Here is a 27,348-nt window from a genome sequence, read left to right on the forward strand (position 1 = left end):
GCCCTGCAGGGAGGTTACCTGCTGTCACCTGGTTAATGTGGCATTCTCCCCTGGGTACTTGTTCCTTTTTTGACTGATCCCCTCCTGACTGGCTGCATTTAGGGATTCTGTGCCCCAAACCAAAGCTGTGCTGCCTGGCTATGGCCCTCCATCAGGACAGACCCAGATATCCCCAAATTTTAAAATTTCCAGCTGCTGTGCCTAGTTGCAATTCAGGTTTTACCATCAGGGCACTGCTGCAGTCACTGCCCTTCCTTATCCCGCCTATACCCCAAATTTGCAATTGATGTGTCTGTGTGTGCAGGGCCAGGAGCTGGGCTTTGTGGGTCCTTGTGGGTCCCTTCCATCTCAGGGTGTTCCATGATTCTGGAGCAAACCTTCTTCCTCCAGTGGTGTTACTGGAGCCTGCCATGCTGTAGCACTTTGTTTGTGAGGATATTTATTCTACCAGCACATGGAGTGATCTCACCTCCATCCCCTAGGTGGGAAATGGGCACAGAAAACTGAAGCGACGTGTCCAGGGTCTCCCAGCTCCCAGGCTGGTGTCCAGTTTGATCTGCCAGCTGTGTCACACTGTGTGCCTGCACGAGCTGCCTCTGGCATTCCTCTCTGCAGCCCTGGAGATGCTGTCCCTGTCACCTCCCCACCCCTCCTGACAATCCTACAAGTGCGCTGAACCCCTGGGGTCACAGAGCCTGCAGCAGCTGAGGATATGCTCACCTGGGCAGCATCCCTTCCTCCGTGGCTGCTGCATCCCCCCCTCCATGGCTGCTGCATCCCCCAACCCGTGGGTGCTGCAACCTCCCCTCCGTGGGTGCTGCATCCTTCTGGGTGCATCTCCCTCCCTTTGGGTGCTGCATTCCCCACTCTCCTTGTGGGTTCTGCATCCCCCTCTCCCTGTGGGTGCTGCATCCCCCTCTCCGTGGGTTCTGCATCCCTCCCCCGGCTGCTGCATCCCCGTGGCTGCTGCCGGAGCCGTGTGGGGCTGTGCTGCCGTTCCCGGTGTGCCATGCCCCCGGTGTGGGAGCTCTCCCAGGGCTCGGAGCAGCCGCGTTGGGGCTCGTTACTCATTGCGTTACTCATTGCATTTCTCATTGCATTACTCCTTACGTAACCGCGGCTGTGCTGTCCCTTTGATCAGCTGCTCCGGTGACGACAGGGAGGCCGGTCCCCTCAGGCAGGCAGGGAGGCCGGTCCCCTCAGGCAGGCAGGGAGGCCGGCCCCTTCTGTCAGGGAGGCCGGTCCCCTCAGGCGGGCAGGGAGGCCGGTCCCCTCAGGCGGGCAGGAAGGCCGGTCCCCTCAGGCAGGGAGGGAGGCCGGTCCCCTCAGGCAGGGAGGGAGGCCGGTCCCCTCAGGCAGGGAGGGAGGCTGGTCCCCTCAGGCAGGGAGGGAGGCCGGTCCCCTCAGGCGGGCAGGGAGGCCGGTTCCCTCAGGCAGGGAGGCCGGCCCCTTCTGTCAGGGAGGCCGGTCCCCTCAGGCGGGGAGGGAGGCCGGTCCCCTCTGCTGCGTCACCGCCAGGGTGGCACGGCCGCGGGGGGAGCCGGGGACAAAGGTGATGGGATTTGGAGCACTCGGGATGTGCCCTGCTCGGAGGAGAAGCCGTGTGAGGCTCTTTGCAGCGTCTCCTTGAGCTGCGGGGCTGGCAGGACTGAGAGCCGCTGAGAGCGAGCCTGAAATCAGCGATTGCTGAAATCAGCGATTGCTTTCCTGGAATCAGTGATTGCTGCCCTCACTCAGCATGGAGGATGCTGCAGAGCAGAGTCAGGAGATGAGGTACCACATGCTGCAGAGGTAAGGATCCCAGATGTGCCTGCCTGCCCCTGCCTGGGCTCTGTGCTGGAGATGCTCTCTGAGCTCTTGGTGTTCGTTTTGTCCCCTGGTCCCCGGCAGAGCCGCTGGGCTCTCGGTGCATGCAGCCTGTGACGGAGATGCCTGTGCAGCTCAGCTGGGGGATCAGGGCTTGGAGGTTCTGCACAACTTCTACCCCCTGTGGGCTCTGAAGGACAGAAGGATTTTGAAAATTCCTTCATCACAAAACATGGCAGTTGTGAGCAGGTGATAAATATGGATGACAGTTACAAACTCAGCATTTTTTTCTGTTTTGTTTAGAGCTCTGTGCTTTCTTCCTTCCTGTCCAGCTTCTACCTCATCTTATCCTGAAAAAAAACCCCAGCTCTTCTGTTTTGATTACAGTGTGCAGCCTGTGATTATTGATCAATAAACTTGGTGTTCTTGGCATGCTCACAAATCAAACTGTAGTTGTTTATGTCCAAATGTTTGTTGCATCCTGGATGATGAACCTCAGGCTCTATTGACATATTGCCTGTAGCAGTATCTTTGTGTGTAGTAATTTCTTAGTGGGACAGTTCATATTTAAACATGTTCACAAATTCTCAGCTTGGGGTTTTTATCTTGTTTTTGTTGAGACTGCTCTCAATAAACCTGTAGTGCATAAACCTCTCTGACTCTTTGGACTGTGCTCCTTCCTTGCCAGGAAGACTCTGACCCCCTAAATGCACAAATTTAGTAGAAATTCAACCTTAACTACACCTTTGCTCTCTTTCTTCCCTGTTGGCTCCTGTGCTTGTATTCCCAGTGAGTTCACAGGAGTGTGAGAACTTTTGGGGACAGCTCTAAGTTTGGTGACAATGTCTGGAAGTGCAGCTGAGTGGAAGAAGGGAAAGTACCAGGGGCTGAACCTGTGCACACAGAGCTTGTTCCTTGCCTTTCTCTGGCTCTCAGCTTTCTCTGAGATAAGCTACCCCGCTGGATGGAGTTGTTCTGACCTGGCAGAGCCATTCTGTGTCCCAGGGTGTCACTGGGAGGGACAGCGTTGGTCTGTGGTGTCCCTGTGCTCCTCCTGAAGTGCTCAGGAGGGTCCGTGTTCCACGTGGAGAAGTCTTCATGGCCATGAGATGTTTCTGAGGGAATGTGGGGGAATCCCTGTGCTCCCTGTCAGGCAGGATGAACAGCAGCTCGTTCCAGCAGGGATGCTCCAGCCCTGCCCAGCAGCAGCTCTGGGGCTCCCTGGCCTTGGTGCCTTTGATGGCAAAAGGAAACCTGTGCCTTGGCTTCTGCTGGTGCTGCTTTTCCCTTTGTGCCCTCCCCCAGCAGCTCTCTCTGCACCCCGTGCCATTCCCAGTGGAATTGCTCAATGGAGCAGCCCTTAGCAGCTGATTAGGGCAGAGGTTCCATGCAGAGGTTGCTGGGCACAGCTCTGCCAGTGGCCAGCACTGACCCCTGCTGCTGCTGGGGCTTCCCAAAGCTCTGAGCTGAGCTTCCCAATCCTCCTTCCTACAGAGTGGCGCTGCCACTGGCAGGGGAAGGGCTTCCCTGTGCTCCTGGGGAGGGAAACTCTTAGGGAAAGCAGAGTAAGTGCAGCAAAAACAAGTGAGCTGTGGGCTGAGCAGAGAGGTGAACCTCCAGTGCCTGTGGCATAAAAAGTGTCTCATTAATTCCCTGATTAATTCCCAGTCCTGCTTCACCATGGCAGACACTCGGTGAGAGGAGCAGCTCTGTGCTTTCCCCTGGAATTTCCTCTCACAAACTCAGCTTTGTAAACTCTGGCAAATCAAAGGCAAAGGGTGATCTGTCCCTGTGTTGTTGCTGTGGAAGCTGAGGCAGAAGGAGGGGAAGTGGCTCTGCCATTCCCACACAGAGGAGCTGTGGCAGGGCACGGGGCTGCTCTTGGCAGGCACAAAATTGGCTTTCTGTGTTTGTAGTAGGAGTAATGTGATTAATTTGTCCTCTGGCTCCCAGAGCTTTTGAGGAAGATATTAAAGACTGGGTAGTGGAGAACTCTTGGAAAATGATTTCCATAGCCAGTCTGAGTCTCTCATTTGCACCTGGAGATAAATTTGCTGTGCTTTCCAAGAGGATTTCCTTACAGAACCTGATCTTTGCAGCTTGTTTTGCCAAAGCCAGAAATCACTGTTGTTTCCAGCTCCTCTGGATGGATTGAAAGCAGTCTGGTGGAGCACTGTAGTTCTGTGGTGGGCAGCAACACACAGCAAATGTAATTTTACCTATTTATATTTTGGCATAGCTGGGATTTTTGCAGATAACCTGAAACTTTTGGAAATAGCTGAAAAGTACTTTAAAAGAGTCATCCCTGTAAAACTGAGCACCAGGCCATGAGGGTCTGGAGGCAAGGAGAGATTCTGCGTGTCTGACTGGGGGATGTGGTCAAAGAGAACTTTCCCATTATTCTCACACTTTCTTTTGCTGGTGCCCAGCTGCCCTGACAGGTTGTTTTGTCTCTCCCTCTCCTCAGGCCCAGCATGTCTGGTTTGCACCTTGTCAAGCAGGGCCGGGACAGGAAGAAGGTGGATGTGCAGCGAGATTTCACCGTGGCTTCTCCAGCAGAGTTTGTAACTCGCTTTGGAGGCAATAAAGTTATTGAGAAGGTAACTCCCTGACCTGTTTTAGCATATTACAGCTCCTCTCTGCAGCTCTCACTTGTCTCTCTCTAAGGCTGTATGTTGCAGGTATCAAATTACTGATATTTCTGAGCTTCTGCCTGGAATCATTGTGTTTCCTTTTTCTATGTGATAAACAAACATCTGATTATTTTAGCTTAAAGTAATAAGAAGAAAGATGTGAGTGAGCCAGAGCACTTCTACTGATACAGAAGGCTTTATAGACAGAGAAAACAAAAGTAGACTGGAAAAACATTAAGAAATGTATTTAAAAATGCTTAATAATTTGATTTGGGTCCTTCTGCTCTTTAGTCCAACCAAGGCATAACACATTAAAATTTTATGTGGAAACAAGAGCTGCTCTCTGAACTGACAGATGGGCATGAGCTGGATGCTGGCTAAAAAACTACACAGCCCAAAACTGGGCAAAGAATCTGTGGGAGGGAAAAAAAACCTTTCATGATTGTTAATTGTTTTGTGCTCTTTAGACTCTATTTCATCCCAGCTTCTAATGCACCCAGGTCCTGATAGCAAATAATGGCATTGCAGCAGTGAAGTGCATGAGGTCCATCCGGCGCTGGTCCTACGAGATGTTCAGGAACGAGAGGGCCATCAGGTTCGTGGTCATGGTCACCCCTGAGGACCTGAAAGCCAATGCAGGTGAGCTGGGGAGGGTCACAGCCTTCTCCTTGCACAGCCCTGGGCATGCAGGGAGGGGAATGTCCTCCTGATCTGTCAGTAGGTCAGTGCTTCCCAGAGCCAGCCCTGTCAGGAGCAGCTGAGGGAGCTGGGAGGGCTCAGCCTGGGGAAAAGCAGGGTTTTAGAGCAAGTCCTGCTGTTGGATTTGCAGCCTGAATGGAACCTCTGTGTTTGCAGAGTACATTAAAATGGCAGATCACTACGTGCCAGTCCCAGGAGGACCCAACAACAACAACTATGCAAACGTGGAGCTCATCCTGGACATTGCCAAGAGGATCCCAGTGCAGGTGAGAAGTGACACCGAGCAGTCTTCTCTCCTTCAGGAAGGAGCTGTGCCTGGGGAGCAAGGCAGGACAAAGAAACTGGAATTCCAAACCAAAGCACCCAAAGGCAGCCCATGTGACAGTGCAGTGGCTGTCCCAGTAGGGACATCTGCAGGAGAGGGCCTGCAAGGTGCAAGCCATCCTTCAAATGCAGCACACCCTGTAGCTCAGATGCTCCTGGCTGTTCTGAGGCTGTTTTCCGTGAGGAAAAGAAAGACTTGGAGTGTTTGCATGTGTCTGCTTCTGCTCACTTTCTTGTTTTATTCAAACAAAGAGCAAATTGTTTCTTTTCTCCTGCAGGCTGTGTGGGCTGGCTGGGGCCATGCATCAGAGAACCCCAAACTGCCAGAACTTCTCCACAAAAACGGGATTGCTTTCATGGGTGAGGAGATCGACTGCTCTTCTGATGTCTAGTCCTTGTTTGGAGGTGGGAGGTTTGGGGAGATAGAGAACCCTGAGAACAAGAGAGAGCCATGAGGAATGGTCTGCAGTGCAAGATGGATGATCTGCTCTTTACAGCAGTTCTTGTATGGGAGAAGGGGAAAGGTTTCCAAAACAGCCTTTAATGATGAGATAAAAAATCAGGAGAGATTCCTGATAAACCAGATTGTCCCTGTTCTTATTTTAAAGAGGGTTCAGTTTTATGGGAAGAGTGGAGTTTTTCCTAAATCAGACTTCTGGACCTTGCCCTAATGCCTGATACCCCTGTGTCTCTCTCATGCATTGTCTTTGCTCTTGCAGGTCCTCCCAGCCAAGCCATGTGGGCCTTAGGAGATAAAATTGCTTCTTCCATCGTGGCTCAGACTGCTGGCATTCCAACTCTTCCTTGGAGTGGCAGTGGTAAGGAGGAAATTGTCCTGTGTTTATCAAGATCATCCTGATCTTCTTTTCCTTCAGCATGTCCAATTTTTAAGAAGCTCTGTGCTCACAAGTGTGTTCCAGCAGATGTTCCATCTGCTCAGGGTTTCCCATTTGTGCTGTTTGCCCACCACACCAGTGAGGTGCCTTGGAAGCAATTCCATGAGGGGTGGAATGAGCCTGGAATGGTGGGAGAAGCTGGCAGCATGCAGAGGAGGGATGGGGAGGAGAAGTGAGGAAACATGGAAGAGGTTGTTTCCTGGAGTGCAGCTGATGCTCACAGGCTCACCTGCTACACCCAGGGCTTGGAGACACCTGGTCTGATGGAAGGTGTCTCTGCTCATGGCAAGGGTTTGGAACAAGATCTTTAAAGTCCCTTCCAACCCAAACCACCCTATGATTCTGTGTAGTTTTGGAGCCCATACTCTGCTGCCATGGAAGTTCCTCTGCACTTCCAAACCACTGTAAATAACAGCCTGCTTCTCACAGATAAATGGAGGAGGATATAATGGATTGGATAAAAATGCTTGCTCCCCAGAGATCAGGAATGTTTGTTTGCATTGTGCACACTCCTTTTGTGAGGGCTCCCAGCCCTTGGTCAGGCAGTGTGGCTGTGCCTTGTGTCCTACAGTGGCTTCTCACAGCCTGGCAGCACGAGGAGCTCAGAGGGTGCTGAGGACATTTATTGTGTTTAAAGGTGGTGATTTGTGTAGATTGTGCACATTTTAACTGTGGCTAGATGAGCTCAGGGGGTTCCTCTGCCCCAGTGGTTTGGACTCGATCCCTGGGAGTTTGTGAATCCTGTGAGTTATTGCACAGACAGAGGAGACAAACGAGTTCATTTAGGGGGGCTTCATCTGACTTCAGCTGGTACTATAGTGTAAGTCTGCCTTTGTCAGTTTGTTGCCTGGTTTTAAGTCAGTTTGTGCTCCAGGCCTTCGTGTGGACTGGCAGGAGAACGACCTGCAGAAGCGCATCCTGAGCGTTCCCCAGGAGCTCTACGAGAAGGGCTACGTCAAGGACGCCGACGACGGCCTGCGGGTGGGTCTGGGGGCTCTGGGGGGCTCACACAGCTGCCCTGCAGCTTCCTCCTCGTGGCAGCACGCACTGGGAGCAGGCTGCAGCCCCAGAGCTGCCTCCTGGAGACTTTGATCATTCACAAACTTTGGCCCCAGCCTGGACAGCTGGGTGAGGGTCAGCAGGGAGAGGTAAAATATGGGAGCAAGGTTGTGTTGCGTTAAAAGCTGTCATCTAGTTTTTGTTTTTGGTAAAAACCCACAAGCACACACTTCATCTTTGGAGTTTCTGCTTGAGGAGGAGTTTTAGAATAAGAAGTATTCCTGGCACAATACAGGATTTGGTGTTTTCCTTTGTGTGATTTTTTCATGCTGCCCAGGATTTTCAATAATTTTCTTTATTATACGAAAGCTTATCTGTGAATTCGTAAATTTAATGGCATTGAAGCACTGACAAAAGATTTTGTGGTCACTTGCAGAGGTCAGAGTTCTCTGTAATCACAAAATCCCTGCTGATTTTTCCAGCTACAGGCACTCTTGCCAATGGGATATTTGGTTTCTATGCCATTGGTTGCTAAATAGTCAGATATGGATGTGAATCAGCCGGGAAATAATGATCTTTTCACTGGCTTCTGCTGCCTTTTTGTACTTACCCTGCTGTTCTGCCCCTCTTGCCAGGCTGCTGAGGAGGTTGGCTACCCTGTCATGATCAAGGCTTCTGAAGGAGGAGGAGGAAAAGGAATCAGGAAAGTGAACAATGCAGATGACTTCCCCAATCTGTTCAGACAGGTGACTGCTCCCTCTCTCCTGTGCTGCTTTTCTCTAAATGTTCAGGCTGGGTCTCTGTGAGACCTCAGAGCTGAAGGTGCCTCTCACACAAGATGCTCTGCCTCACTCTCTCCCTGCTGCAGGTTCAAACCGAAGTGCCAGGCTCTCCCATCTTTGTGATGAGGCTGGCCAAGCAGTCCAGGCACCTGGAGGTGCAGATCCTGGCAGACCAGTATGGCAATGCCATCTCCCTCTTCGGCCGCGACTGCTCCGTGCAGCGCCGCCACCAGAAGATCATCGAGGAGGCTCCAGCCTCCATTGCAACCTCAACAGTGTTTGAGCACATGGAGCAGGTGAGAGTGGCTCTGCAGCTTCCCCTGCCCTGGCCAGCCTCCAGAATCAGCCAGGGCTTTGTGTTTTTGTTTTACATCAGCTGGAGTTGGGCATTGTTGAGTGTTTCAAAGGAGCAATCGAGGGTTGTGTGTCTCCACCTGCTTGGTGTGGGCAGCCACTCGCATTTCCACACTAAATCTCACCAGCAGCTCCTTTCAAAGATAAATGCCCCCAAAAAAAGGGGAGGGAAGTGTGTTTTGAATGTGTGTTACCATATTAAAAGCAAGTTTCAGGAATTGCAGGAATTGCCTAATGTTGAGCAGTGCAAATATTTGCATCAAACTCAGTTTGCCTTCTGTGAATTGTCAATAAGTCAGAAATCAAAACTCCCGTGCCACTGGCTTTTCTCTGGGCAGGTCTTGGGCCTGTTACAAGTTTTGGGGTGTTTCAGAATGCCAGCAGAAGTCTGAAGTGGCTGTGGTGGGTGAGCAGAGCGAGCACGGGTGACTGGCAGTGCAATATTCTTGTTTTCTGTGTCCCAGTGTGCAGTGAAGCTGGCCAAGATGGTGGGGTACGTGAGTGCAGGCACTGTGGAGTACCTGTACAGCCAGGATGGCAGCTTCTACTTCCTGGAGCTGAACCCACGCCTGCAGGTGGAGCATCCCTGCACTGAGATGGTGGCAGATGTCAACCTGCCAGCAGCGCAGCTCCAGGTGAGCTCAGAAATGCAATTCCTCATCCTTCAGCAAGTCCAGCGGTTGTTTGAAGCTCCCCAAAGACACCAGGGGTTCCCTCAGAGATCCTTTTGGTGTGCTGTGGCTTGTCAGTCCCTTGTGTGTCCCCCCAAACTCCTGAACCCCAACTCTCCAGGAGTGCGTGGATGCCACAGTCCCCTTGCACCTCAGTGAGGCTCTGTATGATTTTGTGCTTCCTTTTTGAACTGTATCTGTTAAAAAACCCCAACTAATGAACAGGGAAAATGGGATTTTGCTCCATAAGGGTGCAGCCAGCAGCTGGTTCTGCAGGTTACTCTCCCCACAGTTTATAATTGCAAAATTCCACAGTTTCCTATAACTAATTAGGGCCCTTCTGCCTCACTGGGTCCTCAGTATATTTTTAACAGGCCTAATGCATGCCCATCCTCAGCTGACCTGGCACTGCCAGCTTTCCCTGGAGCCTTTTAATCAGTCAATGGAAAATACTGCCTGGAGGGCTTAAGGTGGATATTACACTGAGCTGAGTTGTCCTGGGAAGTGTCAGTGTTTGGCTCTATGAGGAGAGAATCTTAGTGGTGGTTTTTTTTTTTAATTAATTTCTTTTTTTTCCTCCTTAGATTGCCATGGGGATCCCCCTGCACAGGATCAAGGACATCAGGGTGATGTATGGAGTTTCTCCCTGGGGGGACACAACCATTGATTTTGAGAACTCAGCCCACGTCCCCAGCCCCCGTGGCCACGTCATCGCTGCCCGCATCACCAGTGAGAATCCTGATGAGGTGAGCCTTCCATTTCTGTGCCTGCTGCTCACTCTGGGCTTTCCAGGGCCAGTCCCTGCTGCTGCTGGAAGTTTTGGCAGCAAATTTGAGAGATTCTTCGCTTACCTCACTTAGACCCCGGTTAGACACAGCCTGAACTTGTTGTACCATGTTGCAGCACAAAGAGCTGTTCTCAGAGCCCTCAGAACCCTAATTCTGGATTATTCACCTTTTCTTTAGGCCCTAGAGCAGTGTCTGTCTGTCTTTGCAGGGGTTTAAGCCCAGCTCTGGCACCGTTCAGGAGCTGAATTTCCGCAGCAATAAGAACGTCTGGGGCTATTTCAGTGTGGCTGCTGCAGGAGGGCTCCATGAGTTTGCTGATTCTCAGTTTGGGCACTGCTTCTCCTGGGGGGAGAACCGTGAGGAAGCCATCTCGTAAGTCAGGGGTGTGGGAGGGATTGGGAATTGCTTGGCTTTGTCCTCTTTGATCCAGAGAAAACAAGGCTCCTTACTTCTAGGAGTTTCAAGAGCAATTTCCATGTCTTTATCTTGTTTTCCATTTTGTGGTCAGGCTTCCCATCCTGTCTTGCTTTGCAATTCCACTATGTTGAACCTACATTTCTACACTTTTTGCTTAATTTTCTTTCTTTTTTCTTCCTTTCTGTTTCATCCCTGCCTTGTATACCTGCTGCTGGGCTGTGACTCAGCTACCACAGGGTGAAAGTTTTTCTTTAAAGCATCCAGGTGAAGGCTTCTAACAGGAAAATCATTGCTAACCTGACTGACCAATGCTTCAGGATGGTTTGTGAACCATGGAGTGTCCTCTGTGGTGTGGGGTTTTAAAGCACCTGGTCCTAAGGCAGACCTGTCTGACCTGTCATCCACGTTTTTCATCCAGAGCCTTTCCCAGTTCCACTCTGGGTGGGGTGGACACCACATCTGTCTGTCTGTCTGCTGTACACTCTGACACATGGTAGGGCCCTGAGTGATGATAGCAGGGGGAGCTCCTGATCCCACTGAGCTGCTCTTCACACCAGCAGCAGGGAAATCAATATTCTCCCATTCCCAACCATTCCTTTAGATCCTGCTCCATCCAGTGCTCTTCTGCCCTGACCTTCAGGTGCTTTTCTTCCTGCAGCTGCTATGCTGCCATTAGGATGGGATAGATAACAGGGCTTCTTTCCCCTTTCAGAAACATGGTGGTGGCTCTGAAGGAGCTCTCCATCCGAGGGGACTTCAGGACCACTGTGGAATACTTGATCAAGCTGCTGGAGACAGAGAGCTTCCAGCAGAACCGCATCGACACGGGCTGGCTGGACCGGCTCATCGCCGAGAAAGTGCAGGTGCAGCTGCTTCCCCTTGCAGGGACACACATGCAGGGGGCAGGGGTGGTGCCTGCTGCTGCTGAAGGGTGTAGGAGTGGTCAGTGCCCACTTAATGAATAAACATTTTCAGTGGCATTGCTTCTTACATATATCGAAATCCTAGGTCGTCCCTCTTGGGGAGAGTTGGTCTTAAAGTTGTCCAGAAAAGCAGTGAGACCGTTGTTATGTTTGGAATCTGGGACAGATGACAGTGGAAATGTTGTTGGAAGCTTGAGATTTGATCCAGGCAGAAGAAAATGTAGTTTTAAGGGGTTACAGAAATAATTTCTTCTGTGTAGAGTTCACATGGCTGCCACACCGACTTGATTTTAAAGAGTGTTGGCCATGAACCAAAAATAGGGCTGAGACTGCTGATTCTTCTAGCTGGGTGTTCAGATTGGGCTGAGGCTGGAGGAGGTGTGACTGTGTCTGTCCCTTTTTTAGGCTGAGAGGCCTGACACCATGCTGGGGGTGGTGTGTGGGGCCCTGCACGTGGCTGACGTGAGCTTCCGAAACAGCGTCTCCAACTTCCTGCACTCCCTGGAAAGGTAAAAGGGCAAGCTGCTCTCTAGTAATTACTCCTGGTGTACAAGTTCTGTTCAGTGCAGTCCAGGAATGCTCAGGGGCTGTTATCTGCTGACTGTTCCTTGGCCCCAGGGAGCTCTTTATCTACTGAGAAAACTGGCAGGTATCTGCATCTCCTCCAAACATCCCCTGCTGGCTGCACAGATTGCTTTGGTTTCTAGCAGGAGCTCCAGGAAATGGCTCAGAATCATGGAGTTCTTGCTCTGTGTGCTGCTAGGGCAGCATTAGGGAGTCTTCAATCACCCAGGAGTGAATGGAAAGGAGAGCAAAGCTGACCTGTGTGGCTGGAAGGACTTTGTTTGATTTGGTCAAACTGATTCATGTCTCTCCTAAGAAGAGACTCTATAAAAACCTACTCCCATCTCTCTGCTGGTGTTTCCTAAAGTCTTGCATGCATCTCTGAAGCTCTTTGGACCCCTGGTAGTCATTTGGTGGCCTGTGGAAGAAGAGTTTTGTTTTGTCCTTCCCTTTGCAGGGGCCAAGTCCTCCCTGCTCACACTCTGCTCAACACGGTGGACGTGGAGCTCATCTACGAGGGACGGAAATACGTGCTGAAGGTACAGAGTGGGACCCACCCCCTGCCCCTGGGCTGGACATGGCCACGTGTGCTGCTCTGGCCTCCTCTTTGCACAGATCTGTGCAGGGAGTTCTGTCTGAGCAGGGTAGATTTTCTCTGCTTTAGTGGGTGAGGAAATCAGCAGGGCCTCCTTTGTGGTAACACCCCTCGCATCGCTCCATTGCAATGTCCCTGTAAACATTTCAGCCTTTTGCTCTGAGCAGGCTCAAATTGCTTTGTTATAGACAAAGACTACTACAAGTTGACCAAAATTTCCAGCTGATTTTTCTGAATAGGTCGATCTACTCTGCTGGGGTTTTGACACACCAATGTGACAGAATTTGCAGCAATTTTTCCCTGTGGTGTTGCTTTTTTGCTGCATGCAAAAGCCCCATGTTGCAAACCCAAACCTATGAAAGTTAGGAAATATTAGACTTAAGGTTGCCTGTGCAATCTTCATTAGCTTCCTGGGGCAAATTTGTGATGGTGAAGTTTTTGAAGGCAAGACCATAGACTGGTTTTTGCAGCAGGGAGAATTCTGCACATCCCAGGGTTTATCTTTGATGAGGAATAGAGGCATTGAGCAGCAGCTGAAGTGTTCTTTAAAGGATTTACCCAGCTTCAAATAGCAGCTCTGGGGCAGAGACTGGGATAGGATCCCTTTCTCATGGAGAGCACTTGTTGCTTTCCCTGTGGGACAATCTCTCATTTTCCCCCCCAAATTATCTCCTCCATTATGCAGTGTAAGTGCACAACTGTGCCTTGTAAGTAGATGAGGGTGAGCAAATGGTCTGTGATTGCACAATCAAACCTCAGCCATCAGTGCAGAAGTGTGAGAGGATTAAATCAACATTCATGGGCAGCACTAGTTCTGGCATCTCTTGATTGCTGTCACAGAATCCCAGACTGGTTTGGGTTGGCCCTTGTAAAAAGCCTCTCTCCGTTTTTCTTGTGGGCTCCCTTCAGGCCACATTTAAACCTCCCCAGAATTTCTCTTCTCCAGGCTGAACAATCCCAATTCTCTCAGCCTTTCCTCACAGGAGAGGTGCTCCATCCCTCTGGCCAGCTTTCTTGCTTGCCTTTGCGACCCCAATTTTTTGACATGACATCAAACACCTCTGTTCCTCTCCATTAATTCCCACTATTGCATCCCTTGGAAAACTCCGTGTTGTGGCAGCCAGGACACTCAGTGCTGTGCTCAATTCACTGGGTAATTCCCATTCTTGTGGCTTGGCAGGTGACCAGGCAGTCTCCCAACTGCTACGTGGTGATCATGAACAGCTCCTGTGTGGAGGTCGACGTGCACCGCCTGAGCGACGGGGGGCTGCTCCTCTCCTACGATGGCAGCAGCTACACCACCTACATGAAAGAAGAAGTGGACAGGTAGCAACCTGTGCAGCTGCATGTTTAGCATTTACACAGCCAGAACGAGGTGTATTTGTAACTTCATGCTTCCCAAAAGGTCAGCTGGGAGTGGAATTCTCTCCTAGAAGAAGTTTACTAGGGGTGCTGTGGGTGAGTTTTGAGACAGAACAGATCTTGGCTACTGTTAGGAGGAGGATCTGGCTGTGCACCATGTGGAGTCCATATTCCTCTGCTTGGTCCTTAAAAGAGACTTTTGGGATTATAAAAACAAAAAAACCCAGAACCTGAAAACCTTTAAAATTCTTGAAATTCCATGGCTGCTTTAGAAATAAAGACAAATGGTGCTTTTTCACTGCATCCCCTCAAAATTCCCTGATGGATCAAAGCAGTAAGGGCTGTAAAGGGCATCCCCAGGTCTGGAATGTGAACTCTGCCCCTCTGCTGTGTTATCTCTGGGAAAAGTAATGGATCTGCTCAGGAGGACAGAGAATTTGGGTAACTTCCTGGGTTGGAATCTCCCCTCTCCGTTGGGTGAGCTGTTTTCCCATAGTTTTGTTTCTAAGTAGAATAGGGAAAGGCAAGCTGGATTTTCCCTTTCCCATGCCTTCCCCAAGGAGTTCTGCCGTGCTGATCTGTCCTGTTGTTCCCCAGGTACCGCATCACCATTGGGAACAAGACCTGTGTGTTTGAGAAGGAGAATGACCCCTCCATCCTGCGCTCTCCTTCCGCTGGGAAGCTGATCCAGTATGTGGTGGAGGATGGGGGACACGTGTTTGCAGGCCAGTGCTTTGCAGAAATTGAGGTAAAACTCTCAGAGGACTGGTTTGGCTGCCCAGGACAAAGCTCAGGGGGAGGGATGTTGGATGTTTTGGGACTGGGAGTTGAGCATGAGGGATCATTCACAGTGTTTAATTTACAAATTTTAACCTGAAGTACAGCGGGAGTCATCAGTGAGAGTGATGGTGTGGGGCAGAAATTTAACAGCAGAAATTTGAGTGTTAATGACTGTACACCAAGTGATGAGCAGAATTTCTCAAAAATCCTGAGATTATCACCTTCCTGAGATTCCAAAGGAAAGTGGGATCCATTCCCAGCTGTGGTGAAGAAGGCCTTCTCCTTGTACTACTGACACAGACTCAGAGTTATATGCCAGGATGAAGTAACAAACTTCATCCTGGTTAGCTGATCATCTATCAGGTTGATCCCAGAAGTTAAGAGGTGTCACTCCTCCCTTCTCCCTAGGAAGTTACTTAACTCTTACTGAGGAGGAGGAGGAGGATGATGAGCAATTTCTGCATCACGATGAGGAAAGCACAGGGGGTTGTGTAGGAGTGTGTGGCTCAAAACAGATTTGAGGGAGGGGAAGGTGTGTGATGACAGAGGGGCAATTAAACCAGTTGGGGACAATGTGTAGGAGAAAAATATCAAGACAGAGATCCAGCTATTTTATGTAAGTGCTTTTGCACTGCAACAGGTCATAGCTAAGAAGGCACCACCCACACAATCCCTGTGGCTCCCACTGGTGTAGAGCAGAGCAAGGGTAAAACCAAGCTGGCTCCCCCATACCAACCCTTCTGCTCCAAAGGCAGCAGCTCTTGATCTAAGGAAGCGTTTCTGTCTGGGAAGAGCTGTCTGAGAGCTCTAGAAAGTGATCCTGGTTCCCTCTGCTTGAGCTGAAGATGTGGCTGTAGCCTTTGAGAGGAGCCTTTGGAATGCAGCAGAAAATTGTCTGCTTTGTTCATTGTGCTGAATGTGGGACCTTCCTGAGTCCCCTGTTGGTCCAGGCAATGTGAGCAGTGACATTCCTGAAGTTCCTGCTGCACTATTTTGTGGGCAGTTATTTTGTTCTCCCGTTCACTTCGGTGTCTGGGTTTTGTTCCAACATCTGTGCTTATAAGTTTTGAGAACACCTGAATGCCAGAGGTGCTCATGCAGGTCTGTCTGGGTTGGGACACTGCCTGCTGGCTCCCAAAATTAGAGCCATTTTGGGGCACAGGGAGCTGAGTGTGTAACCTGCTTTCCTTGCTACAGGTGATGAAAATGGTGATGACGATAACAGCAGGAGAATCAGGCTGCATCCACTATGTCAAACGCCCAGGGGCAGTCCTGGATCCAGGCTGTGTGATTGCCAAGCTGCAGCTGGATGATCCCAGCAGGGTTCAGCAGGTGAGGAGTTGCAGAAGGCACAGATTTTGTGGGGTTTTAATGAGGGAGTAACACTGAGAGTGGTACAGGATGTTCCAGTGAACCAGTTTCCCGTTTGTGCATTGTACTGGAATTGTCACTTCACCATTTATTTGTCTCAGATGAGGACTGGGACTGAGATTTTTCCCTCCCTCTCTGATTCAAGCCAAACTTATCTACCATTCCTGCTCTCTGCTTACCTCAGTGCAGTTGTGGGGATGTGCCTCTCAACGCAGTGCATTTCCCACTCTGGGAACCTTGCAGTTAACCCTTGGCTGCTGCTGAGGGTGGCTGGCTGTTGCCAAGGCTGGTGGCCCACAGGAGGCTCAGTGAGGCTGTTCCTTGTTGCAGGCTGAGCTGCACACAGGTACCCTGCCCCAGATCCAGAGCACGGCGCTGCGGGGCGAGAAGCTCCACCGCATCTTCCACTACGTGCTGGACAACCTGGTCAACGTGATGAATGGCTACTGCCTGCCAGAGCCCTTCTTCAGCAGCAAGGTACTGGGGGCCTCTCTTCCAGAGCCAAAACACAGCCTTCTTGCAGCTCAGGGAAGGGTTGGCCAGTTTTTCTGCCACAGGGCAGCACCCATGAGATGGGATGTTGGACATCGCCCCTCTCCTTTTTCCTCTTGTTGTTTTTTCTCTTCTTCTTTCTTGCCTTCACTGCCTTGTCTCTCTCTAGGTGAAGGGCTGGGTTGAGCGATTGATGAAGACCCTGAGGGATCCATCTTTGCCCCTGCTGGAGCTTCAGGACATCATGACCAGTGTTTCTGGGAGGATACCACCCAATGTAGAGAAGTCCATCAAGAAGGAGATGGCCCAGTATGCCAGCAACATCACCTCCGTCCTCTGCCAGTTTCCCAGCCAACAGGTGACCAACCACCCTTCATGGAGGGATAAAAATTGGTTTGTGTTGGGGCAGAGAGAGAGAGAAAGCTCCTTAAATGAGATGGAGGTTAACTGAACCTGAAAGGTGTGTTTGAACAGGGATGTTACCTGTGTCACTGCAAGGCTTGTCTCTTTACCTGTGCTGAAGGGTCTGTGCTCCCTGCTCAGTATGGCTTTAACCAGGCACACTGCTGGGAGCACTTTAATCTTAGCAGTGGCCCTGTGGGCATTTATTTGCTTTTTGCATGGTACCTGTGCTACAGTGCAGTTTGTAGTGCCAGTAAAACCTCAAAATAGAATGATTGCAGCCAGGGGAGCCTGGTGGGGTGAGGAGAGGCTGGAAGCTGATTTCTCCACTGTAGGATACAGTGCATTGATTTTTGTATCACTGTCAGGTCTTGATCTTGCTTTTCTAGAGTCTGGTGTGTCTCTGCTGGTTGTCCAGCCCATCCAGGGCTTTCCCCTGTGCTATGTTCCATGTTCTTTTCCCTCTCAGATTGCCAACATCCTGGACAGCCACGCGGCCACCCTGAACCGCAAGTCGGAGCGCGAGGTTTTCTTCATGAACACCCAGAGCATCGTGCAGCTCGTGCAGAGGTGAGCCTTCCCAGGGCTGTCCTGCAGAGCAGGAGCCCCCCCAGCAGGCATGGCAGGGGCTGTGTGTGCCTTCAGCCTCGCTCAGGGCTGCTCTGGTGCCTCTGCAGGTACCGCAGTGGCATCCGGGGCCACATGAAGGCCGTGGTGATGGATCTGCTCCGGCAGTACCTGAAGGTGGAGACTCAGTTCCAGCACGGTGAGTTCCTGGGCACATCAAGGATTTGATTTCTTAAAGAGTCCTGTTTGGTCCTGGAAAGTCCACGTGGGCCCTTTGGAGAAGGTTTGCTCTCACTTTGTGCTGAGGTGAGGTGCACAGGCTTGTGTTTAAGGGTCTGCAGTGGGATCCTGGGTTTTGTAGAGGAGATACTGTCCCCAAAGCTCAGCTGAAGCTGAGAGGTGAAATCAATGCCTTGCATTGCTGGATCCAGGCACAAGATGGCAATGGAGCCCTGGCTGATTCCAAGGCTCTGGCTCTTACAGGTAGTTCAGATTCCACTCTTCTTTTGTCCTGCTCCATTACCTGCCCTGGCCTAATGGTACTGCAGATTCATTTCCACTTCAATTTGCTGGCAGCAGAGGATGGTGCAAGGCTTTTTGCTGTTATTTCATTTTGGTTGTCATTTGAATGAAAGTCTGAGCTCCCTATTCCTCTCTCAGAATTGCTCACAAAGGAGGCATTTGGTGTTGGAGCTGTTTATTAAGAGTGGGATGTTAGAATTAAAGTTTGCAGTAGGTGATGGTGAGAATGATTCCTTCCCAAATTGATTGTGTGGACCATAGAGAAACACAGAATGGTCTGGGTTGGAAGGGACTTTAAAGCACATCTCATTCCACCCCTGCCATCAGCAGGGACAACTTCCACAATCCCAGGGTGCTCCCAACCCTTTCCAGCCTGGCCTTGGACACTTCCAGGGATCCAGGGGCAGCCCCAGCTGCTCTGGGCACCCTGTGCCAGGGCCTGCCCACCCTCACAGGCAGGAATTTTTTTCAAATACCCAACCTAACCCTGCTGCCTGTCAGTGTGAAGCCATTCCCCTTGTCCTGTCACTCCATCCCTTGTAAATAGTCTCTCTCCATCTCCGTTGTCAGCTCCCTTCAAGCCAAGGAGATCCTCAAAAAATACTCGTAGAAAAAATAAAGACACATCTAGTAACTTGCAATCCTTGCCACAGAGGTGTGAAGACTGGAAAAGAAAATGTGCATTTCTGCCTGCAGGTCACTATGACAAGTGTGTCTTCACCCTTCGTGAGGAGAACAAGAGTGACATGAACGCCGTGCTGAACTACATCTTCTCCCACGCCCAGGTCACCAAGAAGAACCTGCTGGTGACAATGCTCATTGTGAGTGCCTGCTGCTTCTTTCTGTCTTTCTTTCTTTTTCTTTTTCACTCTCTCTTTCTCTCTTTCCCTTTCGATCTCTTTCTCTTTTTTTCTCTCTTTCTCTTTCTCTCTCTCTCTCTTTCTCTCTCTCTCTCTTTCTCTCTCTCTCTCTTTCTCTCTCTCTCTCTTTCTCTCTCTCTCTCTTTCTCTCTCTCTCTCTTTCTCTCTCTCTCTCTTTCTCTCTCTCTCTCTCTTCCTCTCCTCTCTTCCTCTCTCATATTTTATTTCACAACCATAATGTGGTCTGTTACTGCCAAAAACACATCCAAAGTAGCCATCCACGAAATAACTCTCCAAAGCAAAAGAAGTGTCATAATTTTCCTAGACCGAAGCTGGGTTTCTTAAATTCTCATTTGTAAGATGTAAGGATCCTGGTGTTCTTTCTTTTCCCCCTTTTTCCCCCTTTCCCTTTTTGGTGTGTGGTGTGATTGTAAGTAACGCTTGCCTTAAGAATCTCATTATTTGAACACGGAGCCATATTTCCTCTGAGAATTCTGGAGTAGCTTTGAGCTGGGGCTGTTCATTTCTCAAGTAATCACGCTGGCGTGATGGAGAGAGAAAATGGCAGCTGTTCACAGCTCAGGCCTTCAATTTTCTTCAGAGTCCAGTCACTCAAGTGTGTAATTACACGGGGGTGCCGGCGAGGCGTTAGCCCTTGTCAGGGAGCTGGGCTGAGGCTTTGCTGCTGCCTTTGCCAATCAGTGCAGGCAGAGCCAGCCCTGCCTTTGGGTTGTTGTTGTCATCCTGATCATTCCTTGCTAAAACAGGACTGGAACTTTAGCTCTGGCTTGTCACCTCGTGCTGGCTCTTGGTGTTGGCTGTGTGAGGGGCAGGTGGGGAGGCCTCAGAGAGCCTCAGAGAGCCCCCCTTGTCCCTTGCTCTTGGGTCATTCTTCCCACCATCACTGCCTGTTAGTTCTGCTCAAGTAAAGGCCAACATCCCGGGATGCCAGAGCCTGAAACACCAGGGAGACCTTGGTGGAAGAGCCACTCCTGGTTATCCAAAGGCCATGGTGCCACCTCACAGGGGGCACAGGGATGTCTGCTCTGCACTGGGAGCAGGAGCTCAGGAGGGGCCCCATGGTCACCCTGGGCACAGCTGGGTGTCCCTGAGCTTCCAGGGACACCATGGTCACCCTGGGCACAGCTGGGTGTCCCTGAGCTTCCAGGCTCTCCATGAGCCAAAGGACCATCACTCCTGTCCCAGCTGGTGGCTCTTCACGTGCTGTGGTGTGTTTGGTGTGACCCTGGTGACAGCTGTGGTGTTTTGTGAGGTCCAAGCTGTTTGTGTGGGGTGGGGTCAGGGCAGCCTCTCTGCCTGTGAGGCTGTTATTGATGGATCCAGGAATCCATTATTAACCAGGGGCTCCGAGGATGCATTTAGTAATGGTGTTGTGCTGCCATCACTCACCTTTTTTAGCCAGCAGGCACTGAAGGCAGGGTGGGAGCTGCTTCATCCTTCATACATCTGTTGAAATATGGTGTGATTTGTTGGTGTGTGTTCATTTTCTGTGCTTAACTTATGCACATCCTGGCCTGAGCAGCATGGAGTGGCTGGTGGCATGGCAGGGTCCCCTGTCCTGTGGGATTTCTGTTCCCTGGAGCAGCAGAACAGCAACACCCAGGAGTTTGTGTCTCAAACCCAGCAGTTCCTGAGTTACTCACTGTCCCCACAGTGTCCTGGGGTGGATAAATGCACTGAACTTTCTCTGGGAGCAATCACACTCATGTTTGGTGGCCCAGGACTGGCCAGGAGGGGACAGCATGATCAGAGTTAGGAGCTCAGATGTTTTCTCAGATGTTTTCTCAGTGGTTTGGGTATGGTGTGTCTCCCTGGGAGAGCTGTGTCATCATTCCTAGAGGTGCCTTGTGCCTGAGTGGGGCTGGAGAGAAGGGGATCAAGAGCAGTGTGAGGGAGAAGCTGCTGAGCCTTGGAATCTCATGGAGTATGAGCTGTTGTGCAGTTATTCACTCTATGGGACTTCTGTATTATTTGGCTTTGGTTTTTAATTTATTTTCCCTGGCAGGTTTGTCAATCTCACCTGCTGCACAGAGGTTTCCCCTTATCCTTTTCTATTTCTTGGGTCTTCAGATGGCCTGTTCTGGTCTGTGGGTGTTTAAGATCTCTTTAAACTTTTAGGCACCATCTCTTTCTCGTGGCAAATCCCTGTTTCATCTCACATTTCCCTCCTATGATTAATTTATCAAGACAAGCTGTTAAGTGCTGTGTGGAAGAGTCACATTAGAGGCTCCTAGAGGGTTTGCAGCTTTGGGGTGGGAGGGAAGAATCTCACAAGAAGTGCTGAAGACTGTGGGATTATTCATGGGAATTGAAACTATTTTTGGAAGAAAGTCTTTACTGTTGGCATTTTTTTGAATGGATGAATTCAGAAGAGTTTTGGAACAGCATTAACACTGGAGTAAGTTTATGCTCTTCAACTTTGTTGTTTTATCCAGCCAATTCAGGCAGTAAGGTGAGCATTTCCTCAGATCCAGGATTCTCTGGTTAGGAGAAATATTATGGAGTCAGTCCAGTACCATGGCAGGAAATTCAGAACATTATTCATGGCTTTAGTTAGCTTTGCTTAGCCTTGTCAGAGCAATGACAGATCCTGTTTCTGGTGTAGGCTGAAGCTGCACAAAGCTTGGCTGGTTTGTGCTTGTGGAGTTGTGGGGACTTCTGAGGTTTGAGGTGTTTTTGTAGGTGGGTGTCAGGAGGTTCTCTGGCAGTGTCACTCTGGTCACCCTGCATGGGGAGGGTGTGCTGACCTTTACATGTTCCACAAGGTGTCTGGCTGCAATTTAAGCTCTTTGAATTTTGCACTGGTACAAACCTGAAATGGGTAATGGGAGGAGGTTTTCTGAGTCTCTCTGGAAAGTCAGCATTTCTCATGTGTTTGGGTGCCAAAACATGTGCTACAAATAGGAGAATGGAAGATGGTGTCTGTCCCTTCTTTCACCTTTTATTTATGTGTGTAAAATTGTTGATTGGTGAGTATTTGTGTCCTTGTCAGCACAGAATTGCAGGATAATTCAGGTCAGGACTGCTGGTGACGGTGTGGTCCAGCCCTGGGTGTGTGTTTGCATTCCAAGTTCAATCTCCTTTGGGGGAGCACAGATGATGTTTTCCCTCTGTCCCAAGCATTTCTTGTTGTCTCTGTTGCCAGGACCAGCTGTGTGGCCGTGACCCCACCCTGACAGATGAGCTGATCAATATCCTGACAGAGCTGACCCAGCTCAGCAAGACGACCAACGCCAAGGTGGCCCTGCGAGCGCGGCAGGTGAGGGTCCCTGCCAGGCTGCTCCTGCCTGCAGCTCGGCCCCTGGGAAACCCACAGCTCCTCATGTTTGTTTTGGTCACTGTGCACATGGGGAGAGGAGGTTCCTGTGAGCAGCACTTTGACAGTGAAGCTAATTAACAGTGATTAACTGTGGGTGACTTCGGTGCATTCCCAGTCACTGTAATATTTAAATTTAACGTGCGTTCCTTTGTCCCTGCTCCTCCAAAAAGTTTTGTTTGGCTCACACAGGAGTGAACTGTGAGTAGCCCATGGTTTGTGTGGTGGAGGGAGTGGAGATGTGTGGCCACTGTGTTTTTTGGTGGTTTTGTCATCTGCAAACCTGACCAGCACAGGCTGCCTGGATTGTGCAGGAACAACATGGATGGGCTCTCCTTGTTCCTCAGCTGCCTTACAGTTGTGGATCCATGTGTGCAGAGAACAGGGAGAGCCATTTGCACGAGAACCAGCTGTTCTTTGCAGCTGCTAAGGAATTATCACAAAGAATTATGCTGCCCTTTTGCAGGGCTCCTTCCATCTTTGAGTTGCGCTTTGCCAATTTTGTTCTAACCTGGAAATAATTGGAAAAACTCTGGATACTGCAAATTCTAAGAGTCTGCTACAGAGCTGATTTGAATGTCACGTAGGCACCCAGATATTGTTGTGAGCTTCCCCTTCAGCAGTTCATTGAACCCTCCCTCTGTTGCCAGGAAGGGGTGAGAGGTTTCCTGATAACGCTGACCCCAGAGTGTGATCACTGCTCTCACTGCACACTCCCCATCTCCAGCCTGAAGCAGGGAAGCTCCCACTTCAGGGGTCTCTCCTTTTATTTCAAAGCTTGGCTGTTGAAGATGAACACGGTGTTTGAAGCTGCTCAGTGACCTTCTGTTTCCTCCAGGATTGTGTTTGTGTCCTTGAACCGTTCCGCTATTGAACCTCCCCACAGCAACTGGGGATGGTGCTGCAGTCCTTGTGCTGCTCTTCCACTTCATTCTCCCTGCAAGCTGCTTCCATTTCCTACCTCTGCATCCTTCACGTTGGGCATTTAATACCTGGCACTGGTGGCTGTTCCCTCCCCTGCCCAGGAGCAGAGCGTGGCTCCAGCATGGACCTCCCCACAGCTGCTCCCTGCCAGCTCTGCTTCCCAATTACCAGCTGGGCAGGCAATCCCCAGGACTGGCAGCTCTGCACTGCTAAATCACATGCACTGATGGAACTTGATTGAAGCTGTTCCCTTGCTCCGTGGGGAATTGCCAATAACACAAACGGAGCAAACACACAAATGAGGCTGGGGAGGGGAGAGCACGGGAGGGTCTGGCTGCCTCTCCAGGGATGGAGCAGGCTGCTGCTGCCTGGGGGTGACAGCCCCCTGCTGATGGCCCTGCCTGGCTCCTTTCTTTGACACTGCCTGTGTTTCCCCAGGTCCTCATTGCTTCCCACCTGCCCTCCTACGAGCTGCGCCACAACCAGGTGGAGTCCATCTTCCTGTCAGCCATCGACATGTACGGCCACCAGTTCTGCATTGAGAACCTGCAGGTACCCACCAGCCCCTCTCCTTGGCTCCTTCTTCCTTCTCACTGACCTTCACATCCTTGTGGCTTTCAGCTGTGTTGGTCTGGTGTGCAGCTTTGCCTCTGATTTTTGTTTTTGTCCCTGTGCCAATGTGGGGATGGCCTCGTGCCAGTTCTGCACCTTCCTCCCAGGGGAGAGCAGAGCAGAGGGGCTGGTTCCTCCTCTGGGCACCAGCACGAGGAGATGGAGTGGAGCTGTGCCAGGGGAAGGTCAGATTGGGCATTAGGAAAAGGTTCTTCTCAGAGCAGAGGGTGGTGGGGCACTGCCCAGGCTCCCCAGGGAATGGGCACAGCCCCAGGGGCACCTGGATGAGCTCCTCCTGTATGGTTTTAGTTTTAGTCCTGTGAGGAGCAGGCAGTTGGACTCAGTGATCCTTTCCAGCTTTAGGTTTCTGTGGTTTAATATCAAAAAGTCATAGTCCTTGATGAGCAACAGGAGAAGCTTAGAAATCAGAGCTAGCCAGGCTTCATTTGGGGTTTTTCCTTTTCTGCCTGATCCTGGTTGCAAGACACTCTTTTAAACCTTTGCTTAATGTGATCTCTCCTAGAAACTCATTTTGTCTGAGACATCCATCTTTGATGTGCTTCCCAACTTCTTCTACCACAGTAACCAGGTGGTAAGAATGGCAGCTTTGGAGGTGAGTTTATTCTTATTGAAAAACAATTAGTATTTTTAATTTTTCTGTGGATTTGGTTTGTTTTGAGCATTGTCTGCAACTGTTTTGAGCAACCCTGCAAGATCCAAGAGAGCTGTAGGTTGTGTGGGATTGGGCATGCTTAGAATCTGGTATTTAACAGCATTAACACTGTTAATTGAGTGAAATTTCAAACTCAAGTTATGTTTATGTGAAGACTGAGGTGGTTGAAGGCAGAAAGTGAAGCTGCTGTCAGAGCATAACCCTGATGGTTCTGACCTTCCTCAAAGAATAAATTCTGGTTGAATTAGAGTTCATCCAGCTGCTCATTTGCAAGGATCTGTTTGTCTTTAGCACTTCAGAGGTCTGTGGGTGCTGGCTGCCCTGAGGCAGGGCAGCTGATGGGCTCTGTGTCCCCAGGTGTACGTGAGGAGAGCCTACATTGCCTACGAGCTCAACAGCGTCCAGCACCGCCAGCTGAAGGACAACACCTGCGTGGTGGAGTTCCAGTTCATGCTGCCCACCTCCCACCCCAACAGGTCAGATTGCCTCTGCACTGCAGCTTTGGGAGGGGCTCATCCTGCCCTGGCAAAGGGAACTTGCACCAGGGCTGCTGGCTTCATTTGAGTGTGGTAGTTTTCATGTATTTTCTGGTTTTTAGCTTCAGCTTGGGTTGGAAATGATCTCTAGAATGTCAGTTCTGGCTGAATCCCGAGCCTTCCAAAAGATGCAGTTCCAGACAGAATAATCAATTAATCAGAATTTTAATACAGAGCAGTCAAACAGTCTCTGTGCCCTCCTGCCAGCCCTTTCTGACTCTTGTGTGCCTCTGCTCCTTCCTGCCTTGGCTGCATAGGGTGACATCTTCTGTAGCACAGGATTTTTTGATGGAGCAGACCAAGATGAGAGTTTTATACAAAATGCTGGGGTTGGCACAGTTTGATTTTCAGTTCTGCATTCCTTGTGACTACCACCAAAAGCATCAACTCTTGCTGCCTCCTCCTGGAGAGGAGGGTGGCATCTCGAGCTCACTTCAAAAAAAGAAAACCTGATTATCAGAACTTGAATCAGAGTGGAAAGACCTTACAGCTCATCTCCTGCCGAGGGGAGCTGGCACTGGAGCAGGTTGTTTCTGGGGTCTGTGGGGTCAGCCCGTCCCGTGCTTTCCCCAGGAGGGTGTGGAGCTGTCTCCGGGCTGGTCCCTGCTGGCTCTGAGGTCGCAGTGAGTCCCCGCAGCCACCGGGTGCCACTGTTGGTCCGTGCCGGGCCCTTGCTGCCTCCTTTGTTCCCCAGCATCTCTGCCCTGCTCTCGGTTTTGGTGGGGTCCGGTCTCGCTTGGTTGGGAATCCATCAGGACCTTTTATGAGGTGGTTTTCAGGATCTGCTTTGCTGGAAATGAATGGCTGTCCCCAGCCAGCCCCAAACCACTCCTGCTGCAAATGGGACATGTGTCTGGGCTCATCTGGTCCCTCATTTCTAGAATATTTGTACATAATTGCATGCTATTTTTAGTGCCCCTTTATCATGCTCTCTCCCCCCTTCCTTCTTCCTCCATTTCTTCTCTGCTGGCCTCGGTTGCTTTTGCTGCTCAGGGAGTTTTGGCCTGCCAGTGCTCTGCTCTGGGCACAGGCTTAATCACACAGGGTCATCTGGGAGAGGAGAGATGTTCCCTGCTGCAGGAGCAGCTCTTTGGCCTGAAATCTCCTCTGCCCTTACCCAGAGGTGGCTGGGACAGTGTCCTGAGCTCAGCTCTGCTCCTCAGGCTGCTGCTGTGTTCCTGTGCAGGGGGAAGCAGGCTCAGGGGCAGCTTCAGCTCCCTGGAGGTGTCTCCAGCTGCCAGAGATGAATTTGGCTCCTGGGGTGCCTCTCCCTCTGGGGTGGCTGGAGATGCCCAGGGACTGATGGTGGCACAGGGTTTAAGGAGCTCTGAAGCCATCCTGGTGTTAAACCCAGGATGTGGAAATCTCAAAACTCTGGCATTGTCCTGCTTAAGTCTTCTTTGTTGTTCTTGACCATGGTCTATGTGTCATGTGCTTTTTCTGTACCTTTTGTAGCACAAATTCTGAGGCTGAAAAGCTAAAAGTGCATTCCAAGGGCAAAGCCCAAAGCCAAAATATCCCAGAATGTCCCTGGAGGCTCTGCAGGGCTGGGGACCCAGGAGCAGGTGCCAGGAGCCCTTAGGAGAGCATTCCCTTGGGAAGCTGCTGTTATATGATGCCACACATTTTTCACCACTGCCTCAGATATTTTTAAACCCTGGTCCTTTTGTGTCAGATGTCTGTGAACCTTTGAGAGCCCAAATTTTACTGAGGCAAACATTCATGCTGAGAAAACAGCAAACTGATAATGGTTTAAATTCTAATTAGGTTTTGAAATTTGTATTTAAATTCTTCATTATTGGTATTTAACCCTGCTATGCCTTTACTTAATTGTGGCAGAAGCAATCCCAGTCACTCCCTCTGAGCTGCCTGATCACAGCTCAGACTTTGTGCTTTTGGCCATGGAAGGATTGCCATCAGCTGCCCACAGGGAAGCAGAGAGGACACAAAAGCTGTTAAATCTGCTGACAAAGTCACAGAAGTGCAACCTGCTCCTGGTGGGTTTTGTGGGCAGAAACTGTTTGGGGGATTATTTGTTTAAATTAACAGCAAATGCCCTCATGCAAGAATCCCCACTGAACAGCAAGGGAAAGTCATAGGGAGAAAAATAACATTTAATGGGAGCCACAGAGGGCTTGATGGGTCCATCAGCATCCCTGTGCCCAGGGCAGGGCAGATGAGGGGTGCAGTGTCACCATCAGCATCCCAGGGCAGGGCAGATGAGGGGTGCAGTGTCACCATCAGCATCCCTGTGCCCAGGGCAGGAGTGCAGTGTCACCATCTGGCAGCAGAGGGGCTCCTTTGGCAGCAGAGGGGCTGTGGGAGCCCTCTCCATGCAGAAATCCAACCTGGAGGTGGATCCAGGGCATCTCCATGGGCACAGGCTGCAGAGGGGCTGCAGGGTGCCCTCCTTGCCTGGGGATGAGCCCTGCAGGCTCCTGGGGACAGGGGACAAGGTG

General features: G+C 50.6%; 1 protein-coding gene across 4 annotated transcripts in view; it reads left to right on the top strand.

Moving 5' to 3' along the window:
* The window catches only part of ACACA (acetyl-CoA carboxylase alpha), a 112,277-nt gene that overhangs the window by 14,921 nt on the left and 70,008 nt on the right, over positions 1 to 27,348 (top strand). For all 4 annotated transcript variants that reach the window (XM_041425277.1, XM_041425279.1, XM_041425276.1 and 1 more), the window contains 26 exons: positions 4,274 to 4,406; positions 4,940 to 5,078; positions 5,295 to 5,404; positions 5,741 to 5,822; positions 6,182 to 6,280; positions 7,233 to 7,339; positions 7,993 to 8,103; positions 8,226 to 8,435; positions 8,958 to 9,128; positions 9,749 to 9,910; positions 10,161 to 10,324; positions 11,082 to 11,232; positions 11,698 to 11,801; positions 12,314 to 12,395; positions 13,632 to 13,777; positions 14,411 to 14,561; positions 15,791 to 15,925; positions 16,295 to 16,441; positions 16,626 to 16,814; positions 17,328 to 17,428; positions 17,536 to 17,624; positions 18,644 to 18,768; positions 21,974 to 22,087; positions 23,507 to 23,620; positions 24,204 to 24,293; positions 24,711 to 24,829. In XM_041425277.1, the coding sequence (XP_041281211.1) occupies positions 4,274 to 4,406; positions 4,940 to 5,078; positions 5,295 to 5,404; positions 5,741 to 5,822; positions 6,182 to 6,280; positions 7,233 to 7,339; positions 7,993 to 8,103; positions 8,226 to 8,435; positions 8,958 to 9,128; positions 9,749 to 9,910; positions 10,161 to 10,324; positions 11,082 to 11,232; positions 11,698 to 11,801; positions 12,314 to 12,395; positions 13,632 to 13,777; positions 14,411 to 14,561; positions 15,791 to 15,925; positions 16,295 to 16,441; positions 16,626 to 16,814; positions 17,328 to 17,428; positions 17,536 to 17,624; positions 18,644 to 18,768; positions 21,974 to 22,087; positions 23,507 to 23,620; positions 24,204 to 24,293; positions 24,711 to 24,829 (3,345 nt within the window). The remainder of the gene's footprint in view (positions 1 to 4,273; positions 4,407 to 4,939; positions 5,079 to 5,294; positions 5,405 to 5,740; positions 5,823 to 6,181; positions 6,281 to 7,232; positions 7,340 to 7,992; positions 8,104 to 8,225; positions 8,436 to 8,957; positions 9,129 to 9,748; positions 9,911 to 10,160; positions 10,325 to 11,081; positions 11,233 to 11,697; positions 11,802 to 12,313; positions 12,396 to 13,631; positions 13,778 to 14,410; positions 14,562 to 15,790; positions 15,926 to 16,294; positions 16,442 to 16,625; positions 16,815 to 17,327; positions 17,429 to 17,535; positions 17,625 to 18,643; positions 18,769 to 21,973; positions 22,088 to 23,506; positions 23,621 to 24,203; positions 24,294 to 24,710; positions 24,830 to 27,348) is intronic.

Source organism: Onychostruthus taczanowskii, unplaced genomic scaffold (genome assembly GCF_017590055.1).
Source record: "Onychostruthus taczanowskii isolate IOZ18803 unplaced genomic scaffold, ASM1759005v1 scaffold89, whole genome shotgun sequence".
In the NCBI taxonomy this organism is placed as follows: domain Eukaryota; kingdom Metazoa; phylum Chordata; class Aves; order Passeriformes; family Passeridae; genus Onychostruthus; species Onychostruthus taczanowskii.